At 43.3% G+C, this 12,501-nt stretch overlaps 1 protein-coding gene across 9 annotated transcripts in view; it reads right to left on the bottom strand.

The window, feature by feature from the left end:
• Positions 1 to 12,501, bottom strand: part of LOC139475031 (diacylglycerol kinase zeta-like) — a 369,426-nt gene that overhangs the window by 159,711 nt on the left and 197,214 nt on the right. For 5 of the 9 annotated variants that reach the window (XM_071258248.1, XM_071258250.1, XM_071258251.1 and 2 more), the window contains exon 1: positions 5,668 to 7,102. The exons of 2 other annotated variants lie outside the window; for them this stretch is intronic. In XM_071258248.1, coding sequence (XP_071114349.1) covers positions 5,668 to 6,491 — 824 coding nt within the window. In that variant the 5' untranslated portion in view covers positions 6,492 to 7,102. Of the gene's footprint in view, positions 1 to 5,667; positions 7,103 to 12,501 lie in introns of those variants that run through there. 2 more of the 9 variants (XM_071258246.1, XM_071258249.1) reach the window with 1 other exon arrangement.

Below are 12,501 nucleotides of genomic sequence, written 5' to 3'. Positions count from 1 at the left end.
GTGTCTTCACTACACCAACCTTCCCTGACTGCCTCATAGATCTGTGTTGTTCAAATCGTGAATTAATATTTGATGCTATCATTGTTTAGTTCCACAGCTGATACGTCTTTCAACACTGCTTCAGTGTGTGTGGTTACCTCGGACGGAATGTGTACGATACAATGTGATAGCCTTATACTGACTAAATTCCTCTTCAGCACCACTGAGGATGTTAATTATTTAGCAACCAGTTTATTCATTGGATACACACAATAACAAGTTTCTCAAGACCAAATTATGAAGTTTCTCAATCTAAATCCTATGGGTCTAGCCGATGGGTCTGATGAATCGTAATATAATAAGACCAAACCATATTGTTCCAACTACATTGTGAAATCCCTGACCTAAATACATGCATTGTTATTTGGAGTACAAATATATATCCTTTATGTTAAACCTTTCATGAAATGAAATATTTCACTTCAGAGAGGTCCTGATCAGGGCACTGATCCACAAAGTGATCTTACTGCTACGATCATCATAAGACCAGGTTAAAGTATGTGAGTAACGATCACCTTAGCCCCAATATCGCTTGGGATGTCAGAGTACAAGATGATGATGAAGTGAGTGAGAGGATGTTGTTTTATGGAGCAGCAAGGATTTATGTTTGTTTGTTTGTTTGTGTGTTTGTTGTTTAACGCTACACTTAGCAATATTCCAGCTATATGATGGCAGTCTGTAAATAACAGACAATCAAGTGACTGACATCACGAGCATTGATCCATGCAATTGGCCGATGTGTACTGTCTGTACCAGGTGACCAATGGCCTGTGTATACTGTCTGTACCAGGTGACCAATGGCCTGTGTATACTGTCTGGACCAGGCAACCAATGGCCTGTGTATACTGTCTGTACCAGGTAACCAATGGCCTGTGTGTGCTGTCTGGACCAGGCAACCAATGGCTTGTGTATACTGTCTGTACCAGGTGACCAATGGCCTGTGTATACTGTCTGGACCAGGCCACCCTTAGTCCCATGTATACTGTCTGGACCAGGCAACCAATGGCCTGTGTATACTGTCTGGACCAGGCAACCAATGGCCTGTGTGTACTGTCTGGACCAGGCCACCCTTAGTCCCATGTATACTGTCTGGACCAGGTAACCAATGGCCTGTGTGTACTGTCTGTACCAGGCAACCAATGGCCTGTGTGTACTGTCTGGACCAGGCCACCCTTAGTCCCATGTATACTGTCTGTACCAGGTAACCAATGGCCTGTGTATACTGTCTGGACCAGGCCACCCTTAGTCCCATGTATACTGTCTGTACCAGGCAACCAATGGCCTGTGTACTGTCTGGACCAGGCAACCAATGGCCTGTGTATACTGTCTGGACCAGGCAACCAATGGCCTATGTATACTGTCTGTACCAGGCAACCAATGGCCTGTGTATACTGTCTGTACCAGGTAACCAATGGCCTGTGTGTACTGTCTGGTAAAGGCAACCAATGGCCTGTGTGTACTGTCTGTACCAGGTAACCAATGGCCTGTGTGTACTGTCTGGTAAAGGCAACCAATGGCCTGTGTGTACTGTCTGGACCAGGCCACCCTTAGTCCCATGTATACTGTCTGTACCAGGTAACCAATGGCCTGTGTGTACTGTCTGTACCAGGGGACCAATGGCCTGTGTGTACTGTCTGTACCAGGGGACCAATGGCCTGTGTGTACTGTCTGTACCAGGTAACCAATGGCCTGTGTGTACTGTCTGTACCAGGTAACCAATGGCCTGTGTGTACTGTCTGGTAAAGGCAACCAATGGCCTGTGTGTACTGTCTGGACCAGGCCACTCTTAGTCCCATGTATACTGTCTGTACCAGGTAACCAATGGCCTGTGTGTACTGTCTGTACCAGGCAACCAATGGCCTGTGTGTACTGTCTGGACCAGGCCACCCTTAGTCCCATGTGTACTGTCTGTACCAGGCAACCAATGGCCTGTGTGTACTGTCTGGACCAGGCCACCCTTAGTCCCATGTGTACTGTCTGGAAAAGGCAACCAATGGCCTGTGTGTACTGTCTGGACCAGGCCACCCTTAGTCCCATGTGTACTGTCTGGAAAAGGCAACCAATGGCCTGTGTGTACTGTCTGGACCAGGCCACCCTTAGTCCCATGTGTACTGTCTGTACCAGGCAACCAATGGCCTGTGTGTACTGTCTGTACCAGGCAACCAATGGCCTGTGTGTACTGTCTGGACCAGGCAACCAATGGCCTGTGTATACTGTCTGTACCAGGTAACCAATGGCCTGTGTGTACTGTCTGGTAAAGGCAACCAATGGCCTGTGTGTACTGTCTGTACCAGGTAACCAATGGCCTGTGTGTACTGTCTGGACCAGGCAACCAATGGCCTGTGTGTACTGTCTGGACCAGGCCACCCTTAGTCCCATGTATACTGTCTGGACCAGGCAACCAATGGCCTATGTATACTGTCTGGACCAGGCAACCTAGTGGTTGATATTGTGAGCAACAACCCACTCCATTGACTGTGATGTCACAAACACAAATATCCATCTTCACTTGCACCTATTGGGGATATTCCTTCTAATTCCAACTGATACTGTCCAAAGGTGAACAGATCGTTATAGCAATCGACTATCATCATTGCGTGAGTGATATAGTTTTACGTCGATTTTAGCACATTGAGGGACACCAGAAATGGGCTTCACACATTGTGGCTGTGTGGGAAATCGAACCCGGGTCGTCGTCGTGAAGCGCAAACACATTAACAACAAGGCTACCCCATTGCCCAATCTCCTCTGTGACAAGTTCATAGGGGAAATGTTTAGCCTATACTAACCTTTAGTCCCAGAAATAAAGTTGTTTTTAAATTTATATATATATATATATATATATATATATATATATATATATACTAAATAAAGTCCAAAGAGACCCAGAAAAAATCTTAATTTTCTTGAGCTGATGCAAACTAGACTTGCCAAATGATTCTAGACTTGAGTTTTCTCCTTTTTTAAATTATTCTCAAGGATCTGTTTAGCCTTACATTGAAACATTCTGATCCTTTAAAACATATTTAGTACTGTTCACTGGTTAAGAATACAATTAGGAGTTTTAAAATTTGAGAAATGGAACTTACATTCTGTAGTTAAACTGATTGGCAAATTAAATGTGCTGATGAGAAAACCCCAGCCAAGGAATCTTAAGTGGCTCATACCAATACCTCCTGGTGAACTAACTCTCCTTGGAGAGCCAAAATAAATCGCTTCACAAGTTGATATATTTACCCTTTGATATTCCAGGGCCAAGTAGGGCATAAACCTCTTGGTTGTCTTGAGTGAATGAGTAAGAATTTTACATCACTCAAAGCAATATTCCAAATCATGGCAGGACAAAGTAAAAATCACACAATTGTTTTCAAGAAGAAAACAGAGTGAAAAGCGAACACAATCTTGTTTAGATCTGATGAAAGTTTTCTTATGTTCATCTGGACACACAGGAAAGAGTGAGTGAGTGAGTTGGGTTTAACACCGTTTGGTGCTGACAAACCTAGAAACACAATCGGGGTGAACCGGGATTCGAACCCACAATCATAGGTTTCTGGCGTGCCCAAAAGACGTAACTCTGCACAGCGAATTGCATCGCCTTAGACGACTGGGCCACCCGTGCCCCCCACAGGAAAGTAGTGACCTTTTGCACCTCAGTTGGTACAGAGGAGAGAGAGGATAGAGTTTACCTCAAAACTAATTAGAAATGTTGGCAGTGAAGAGGACATTTGTTGCAAAATCTAAAAACAACCCAAACAGGAATTTATGGCTCTGATTTAACAGAGTGTATTCAAAGGTAGTATGCTACCCATGTGGGGAATCGAAACATGGCCATGGGCATGACGAGCGAACACTTTGACAAGCTCCACAGACCCCTCCTGGTTGTCATGAAGGTGTAAAGTGGGTATTAGTTGGCCACAATGGCGGCTGAACATGAACTGTATATCACTGAACTCCACGGTCAGCCTGTTCATGCCAGATTGTGTGTCCGTGTGTTCAAATGAAGATCAACAGATCTTTCCAAATTCATTCTCCCTTGCTTGTTGTAGGAGCCCACTGATGAGGATTGGGTTGTCCCACTGTAGGACATGGCAGATTGTGTATCACCACACACTATCAACGTTATCTAGTCATGCTTCAAACATTGGTGTGCCTTGCCCAGACTATCGGTGTGCCTTGCCCAGACTATTGGTGTGCCTTGCCCAGACTCCATGTAGCAGACCATGAGATACAGCTGAAATATTGCTGGCTGAGCATAAAAACAACATTCACCCATTCTTGATTAAACTCATTTCAACACAAATCCATCTACAACCGTGTCCTCAGTTATCCCGATCAAACCCTTGTGGCAACCATATTACCCTCCCTAAAACCATGTACTCAGTTACCCCGATCAAACCCTTGTGGCAACCATATTACCCTCCCTAAAACCATGTACTCAGTTACCCCGATCAAACCCTTGTGGCAACCATATTACCCTCCCTAAAACCATGTACTCAGTTATCCCGATCAAACCCTTGTGGCAACCATATTACCCTCCCTAAAACCATGTACTCAGTTACCCCGATCAAATCCGAGGGGTACCTAAATATTACCTGACGCCCCTACACAAACCTCTGTTACCCAAATCAAATCTGCGGGGTACCTAAATATCACCCAGTCCCCCCTCCCCGATGTACTGCACTACCCCTGACCTACAATGCCTCCACCTACGACAAGTCATAGCCTAGATCATCAAGAAATAGACACCCAGTTCTTTTCTTCTCAACATGATCCTCTAACATTGGCCGATGAGAACGAGGAGCCCTGCAGTGATGAAACATGATTCTGAGTAGGCTGAACGAGACACAGCTCATTGACACACACATTACACACATTACACACGGTTCCATCACACATCTGTGACCAGCATTACCAACTGCACACCAATGGATAGCTACAGGGACGTTCAACAATGTGAATACGTTGAAACCTCTTTTCTACCCACATTCAACAACTGCCAGTGTGTATTTATTATTGAAGCAGCAAATCTAATAAAGTTGGGACATTGTGAATAATAAAAGAATCACATTTATAACTATTTGCTTGGAATTGGAGCAACTAAACGATTTTCTTAATATCAATAATAAAAGCGACACTGCATTATGATCATTGTCGAACTATATCATCTCAACACGGCAAGTACACTCGGGTGAACAGTTTCCATCAAAATCATTAAGGACTCAGTTGCAATAAAAAGAATAACACCCAATATGAAGAAATTTTGAAAGACGTGTCAAAATTTGAAGACAAACACGCCATCAATACTAATTAATGTGACGGAAAAGTGACACCACTTTGTCACACATGTCAATTTTTTTTTTAGCTTTACAACTTATAGATTGACATATATTCACTGCAGGGACCTCAAATTTTTATAACCTACTTTGAATATAAAACAGTCAGATAAGAAAAAGTCTCATTCCTTTAGGCAATTCTTTGAGAATATTAAATTTAAAAAAAGGAGAATTTAGAGTCTCTGAACTGCCAGTTAGAATTAACAGTAATTGAGCCCATTTTTTTTCTACAATTTTATAATGAGTGTTCCTAAAAGAAATGGACATTTATAATACATGTTAAGAGCAGACTTACTTGGTATTGGTTATAGCCTTGTATGAACTGTTATCCTCAGTGGGGAGACTTATATCAACTGAACTAGATCGCATTTGTTTAGGAACATCCAGTGAGCTTTCATCTAGTGATGCTTTTCGGGGACTTTCCTGTTGGGGAACTTGTAAAGGCATATATGCTGCATCCATAGACGATGACCGCTGTTTAATGACCGGCACCTCCAACATGACCGCTGTTCGATACAATTTATCCGAGTCCAAGCTACTGTTTCTGGAATTAACTTCAACAATTTGGGGAAATTCCTCCTTGCTACCTGATGTCCCTTCGGTGTCACTTGAAAAAATGTCAGCGGAATTGTCATCATCGTCCCCGACATCATAATCGTCACAAAACGACGAACTGTCACTGGATAACTCACCATTTTCCAACCTTTCAGCGTCCGCTTTTTCCTTTTCTTTCATCAAATTTTCCATATGTAAACAATGTAAACAAACTTTAGGAATTTCCAAAGACGCTCTTCTCCTCTCATACCTGGGCACTCGCAAACTTTGACTACATTCTTTGTCAGAAATATTTTCATCAGATGATCCCCCGTTCCAAGGAGGGGAAGAGTCAAAGGAATGTGACCGTCTGCCATGCATGTTGACCGGCACTTGAAGATATTCATCCCCATGTAGGCTACTTGAGTCAAAACTTGATGATCTTCCTCTTTGAGGCTCGATTGGAACTTGAAGGTTTGCGGTACTGCAGTCTACAGATGTAGACCGTTTTTGTCTAGGTAGACAAAGTTTGGGAATCTCAAACGAAGGAGATCGCGACCGGGATCTTTTGAAAAAGTTCAACATGATCTCTGTTGGGGGAATATCACTCAGTGACTCAAAATGTCAGTTAGTTTGGCGAGTTTGGCCATTGCATGAGTTCACTTCCTCCCTTCTCAAGAGCCATGCATATTGGAATGACAAAAATCCACAAGATCAAACTTGTGACACATACAACAATTAGACATAGGAAAGCAGTTCGATGTAAGCCGAGTTTGGAACATTTAGGTGACAACACTGACCGCTGTATGTGCACCGCTGTGACAACATGGTGCTGGACACATCGACGACGCTGTGTAGAAAAGGGAAGAATCTAATTAGCTCTTCGTTAATGTTTAATGAATTAACACCTGCCTGGTCTTAGCAACTTCTTAGCTGAAACAAATGAGGAACTGAGAGGTAGAACATCCCGGCCTCGACGACACTTGTTCCCATCAATAAGAGATGGAACTTCTACCACAGTACATTGATGTCATCCCAGAGGTGTGCACACGACTTGCACTGACAAAGTTCCCAATAGGGAGTTCGAACCACCAATCAGAACTGCCCTAAACCCTGTGTTGCCTCTGACTGTTCACTGAAGGCTGTCAAGACCGTGGGCTCTCCGCAGCTCCGATCACCGCAGTGCCTCCAGTCAGTATTGGCCAACAATTGATCCAGCAGTAGTAAGCATGCCACTGACATACTCCACACACATGGCTATTATCCAACTGACTGAAGGCCGGGCGGGGGAGGGAGAGCAGAGGAAATATTAACCATTCTACAGCTTCCGTCAGTGTGGTCAGTTGTCTGTGGAATGCTATCTCCTGCCACTTAATACCATGCCTCATCAACCATATGCCGCCTTTTTAACAGGCTATTATACACCCAAAATATCAACACACAGACACACACACTAGTTTTCAATCACTCCATTTAGGATTTACAACTGTCATGTTATCAGTGAGAACAGCAGGGAGTGAAACAGAAGAGCTTCCAGGATATTGCTATCTCTCAATGATGACAGCTTGTTGATGGAGTGAACTTGTAAGGGAGGGGAAGGGAAGAGCTGTTCTAAGTCCCATGTACATCCACAGGGATGAAAACAATATACCTCAATGACTATTAAGTAGAAAAGAAATAACTATTCGTACTTTATCAACCAGCGACACAAATATATTCTTTGTCGTTAAATCTATTTACATCATTAATTTCACAATGAATTATTCTGAAATTATTTGGTACTTCTTAATCTATAAAAACCTAAAACTGAGGACTATTTTGTATCGCCATCAATCAGGCAATAAATTCTAAATGTATTCACACAAATAATTGGTTCCTAAGCTAATGTTCACGATATCCATTACATCTTGATAGAAAGATGTGATCAGTTTTACCATAATTGGAAGACCTACCTACATATTCCTGTAAGACTTTCTGAAAGACATTAATTATCTGTCGGCTATTTACGTAAGACGGAGCATGGTCGTACAGTGCTTATTACTCAACAGACTACATTAAGCCATCACATCAAACAACAGAGGCAGAATTTAGTTGTCCATGTACATCTTTCTCTCATAACTTCAGAAACAATACGAGTATTTTTTTGTTTTGTGTCTTGAAGGATAATAACCAGAGCTGAGAATCCAGTACGTGGCGATCACTGATCCCAGAGTCAGACTGTCAGTTATGTCGCAGAAAATAGCAATGATGTCATTCACATAGAGGGAGATAGATTTTGTGACATATTAATTAATGTGAAGGCAGAGATAGCTGGTATACACATGACTGCTCTTTCATAATTTTTTCATTCAAATATTAATATTCTCGTTGGAGAACCTCCAGCTAATCATCAAAGGTTCTTCTTCTTACAGATGTTTCTCATGAAAAAGGGCATGATTTTATTCATTTTATTCTAATTTGTCTTCCACAGTTTGGTTAGAAATAATTATTTTTGTCAATATTTGATAATGCAATTAAAAACTAAACTTAATCATGCAAACAAACTTAATGATCTTCAAACTCACTCAACAATATATTTGATTGAATTGCCCTTAAAAATAATAATGAAAATTTTAACAAAATTCAGCCTAAATGCTCAGATATCCAAATGTTCCTTGATAAAGAGTATTATCTCCACAATCAATTAACAACGATTCTATTCCAACGTTGTCCTCCTAACTCTGGAGGCAGTACGGTGGAATGGCAGTGTTTAGCCCCGCAGTTGTTGTAGGGTTGCCAGGCATAGTCATATCCTTCAGTGTAAAGAGAGGGAGAGTGCCAGGAGAATCAATGAATCTACCTGTAGATCCACCATCAAAACAAGGAGGAATCACTGATCCAGTTCCAATGAAATGTTGTAACAAAGACTCATAATTCTCCCTATGAAATGAAATTGGAATCCTTCTTGTTCGATGGTCTTAATTAAAGCCACGACAACAAGCAGGTGAGAGTTGGATCCAAGACAAACAGGTCCTAATTCACCCCACGACAAACGAACTCGATCCTGTTCAACTTGATGAGCGACTGTCACTTCTGTTTATCACTGTGCTAATTATCAGGAGCTTCACAAGGACTGCCTGCCATGGTTACTGTCCATTCTCTTCACAGCGGCTTTGTTGGAAGTGTATGATGGGTTCTGTCATATGGATACAGCTTATCCACATTGTGTGAGAGGTATTGCAGGATGAAGCAAGCGCTCTGACTCGGAGTTTCACTATACCACAACACCAGGTGTAGGCTGCGTCTGCCGTAGTACTTGTTCTACCACTGGCCGTGCCTGGGGAAGATCACATACACTTGTGCCATTGGATGTGAACTTACAGCTCAATGACGAGGAGGCCTCTCCTCCCTCAAACCTGTCATGTCAAGACTGACATCACGAATCTCAAATACACGGCAAAGTTGTTTTTTAAATGGCAGTATTGATTTATCAATTTCACCTTGGAAAAATAATCTAGCATCTATCGTGATGCCAGTTTATATAGAGGGTTGTTTTTCATCATATATGTGAACATATCTCTCCTATTAAATATACTGAGTTCATTATTCTTGCTTATTCTATCAGTCTCAAAGCCAAGCCATGATTTTCATAGACTATTTCTTACATGAATGAGATGACGATTTTTTTCACTTATTAACAATATCAAAATAATACAATAAAATTAGAAAGGAAATATAACCCGACAGGAAGTATTGTAAAAATTGACAGATCACCAAAACAAAAATAGGATTTATATTTCACAACCTTCACATAAGAATTACAATATGAAGCGGAGATTTTGAAATCAATAAAAGTGGGAGACAAAAACGAGGATTAATGAAGCAAGTGACAATAGCAACAATGAAAATGTCAAATCTCAGACATCTCGGGGGATTCCTAATGCATTAATTTTGCACACTGTATGACAGGCAAATTATTCAATGTCAGGCTGATTGTTATTCTTTTCATTTGAAAGTGACAAAGTTGAAAATTTTCTATTCAGAAGGGAATCTGTGGAGACTTTCACTGTACGTTTTTCTACCATTGTAAGTTTAATGTCGAAATGAGTGAGATGGGGTGAAGTCAGGTGGGGTGAGGTGGGGTGGGGTGAAGTCAGGTGGGGTGAGGTGAGGTGGGGTGGAGTCAGGTTGGATGAGGTGAGGTGGGGTGAAGTCCGGTGGGATGAGGCGGGGTGGGGTGAAGTCAGGTGGGATGAGGTGAGGTGAAGTCAGGTGGGATGAGGTGGGGTGAAGTCAGGTGGGATGAGGTGAGGTGGGGTGAGGTGAGGTGGGGTGAGGTGAGGTGGGGTGAAGTCAGGTGGGATGAGGTGAGGTGGGGTGAAGTCAGGTGGGGTGAGGTGAAGTCAGGTGGGATGAGGTGAGGTGGGGTGAAGTCAGGTGGGATGAGGTGAGGTGGGGTGAAGTCAGGTGGGATGAGGTGAGGTGGGGTGAAGTCAGGTGGGATGAGGTAAGGTGGGGTGAAGTCAGGTGGGGAGAGGTGAGATCAGATGAGGTGAGGTGGGGTGAGGTGAGGTGGGGTGAAGTCAGGTGGGGTGAGGTGAGGTGGGGTGAAGTCAGGTGGGATGAGGTGAGGTGGGGTGAAGTCAGGTGGGGTGAGGTGAAGTCAGGTGGGATGAGGTGAGGTGGGGTGAAGTCAGGTGGGGTGAGGTGAAGTCAGGTGGGATGAGGTGAGGTGGGGTGAAGTCAGGTGGGGTGAAGTCAGGTGGGATGAGGGGAGGTGGGGTGAAGTCAGGTGGGGAGAGGTGAGATCAGATGAGGTGAGGTGGGGTGAGGTGAGGTGGGATGAAGTCAGGTGGGATTAGGTGAGGTGGGGTGAGGTGAGGTCAGGTCAGTTGAGGTGAGGTGGGGTGAAGTCAGGTGGGGTGAGGTGAGGTGGGGTGAAGTCAGGTGGGGTGAGTTGAGGTCAGATGAGGTGAGGTGGGGTGAAGTCAGGTGGGGTGAGGTGAGGTGGGGTGAAGTCAAGTGGGATGAGGTGAGGTGGGGTGAGTTGAGGTGAGGTGAAGTCAGGGATTTAATGTTGTATTCAAGATTAGTGCACATGTATAGCAACCTGGATACACTCCGGTCTTCGATATGACAAGGGTACATTTAAAATACTTGGCTACCTCATCAAGTCCACCCCAGAGAAGGAGCAGATAGATTTGGACTCCAACATTGTGCTTTATGGATGTCGGCTTCTTCATGATGAGGAACACGTTCGGGAATATATACTTACTTCTTCATCAGCTGAATATATGCTATGAGGCAGAGAGGGCTGGGACCAGTCCAAATTTACTGCCCGGGTACCCAACCCCCTATTACCCGACCCTACCCGGGCACCCACTGTAAGTCTCAAGAGTTGGGAACAAAATGTCTGATTGGGAACTGTTTTACGGCAGCCCTGGCCAAAACTATTTCGAAAGTCGAGAGGAATGTGTGCATCGTCAGAAAGAAATGTGACCATTAACCACTTGTAATTTAACCACCGAGCTTTAGTGAGTTTTTGTCATTATCACGTGACTAACCACGGGTCCAGGTAGCTCTGTGGGTATCCGGGTCCAACTCAGGACCCACCCAACAAGAGTACCCGAGCTACCCGTCCCAGCCCAATGTGGTACCATGTTTAACCTGGTTCATTGTGTGTCATACTGGATTGATGCTCATGCTGTCCACCACTGGTTTGACTGATGTAAAAGCTGCTGTGTTGAAGAAGGGCTGACTGTGGCGTTCAACGACATAATTCACTCACACACTTTCATTGACTTATACAGCAATAGTCGCTGACCTTCCAACACATTGTTTTCATATTGTTTCATATTTATTTATGGCAAAGTCTGACAAACAACTATAGACCCACTGCTGGAAGAAATATCAAAATTGTCAATTAATATTGATTTTCTATCTTTACTGATGTTTTGGTTTCTCATAAAGCTTTCTCCAAACCCTCACGTCTCTCCTTGACCTTTTAAAGCACATTACATATTTTATCTAGGATTTGCTGATGAAACTATCTTTCTACAATAAAATACATCTATGAAAGACATCACCTGATAAAATATGTTTCAATGAAAATAGTTCAAAGACATTTCAGCCAGGGTATCAGAACATGTTTATATTGACAAAATATTGAGAAATTACTGTAGGGGACATTGTCAGATGTTGGCAACTGTAGAGGACATTGTCATATGTCGGCAACTGTAGGGGACATTGTCAGATGTCGCCAACTGTAGGAGACATTGTCAGATGTCTGCAGCTGTAGGGGACATTGTTAGATGTTGGCAACTGTAGGGGATATAGTCATTTAACGTGTTTTGGTATGACATGGCCGGGGATCAAAGCAACGACCTTCCGCTCTCCGGGCGGACACTCTACCACTAGACCACGGTGGCTGTCATGTAAACCAAGAACTGCTGTCACTCCACTGGTGTGCTCACCTGTCGTACAGGTAACAAATTGCAATTAAGCAACCCAGCAATAATGGCCTGTAGATGACAGGTAGCCTGATTCATATCATAACTACATGTGTAATAACTAACATCAATCAACCAATGTTTTAGTGGAAGCCTGCTCTGTTATT

The sequence above is a fragment of the Haliotis cracherodii genome, unplaced genomic scaffold, assembly GCF_022045235.1.
Source record: "Haliotis cracherodii isolate W230 unplaced genomic scaffold, xgHalCrac1.p SCAF_3, whole genome shotgun sequence".
In the NCBI taxonomy this organism is placed as follows: Eukaryota; Metazoa; Mollusca; class Gastropoda; order Lepetellida; family Haliotidae; genus Haliotis; species Haliotis cracherodii.
This window is presented reverse-complemented; position numbering and strand designations above follow the sequence as displayed.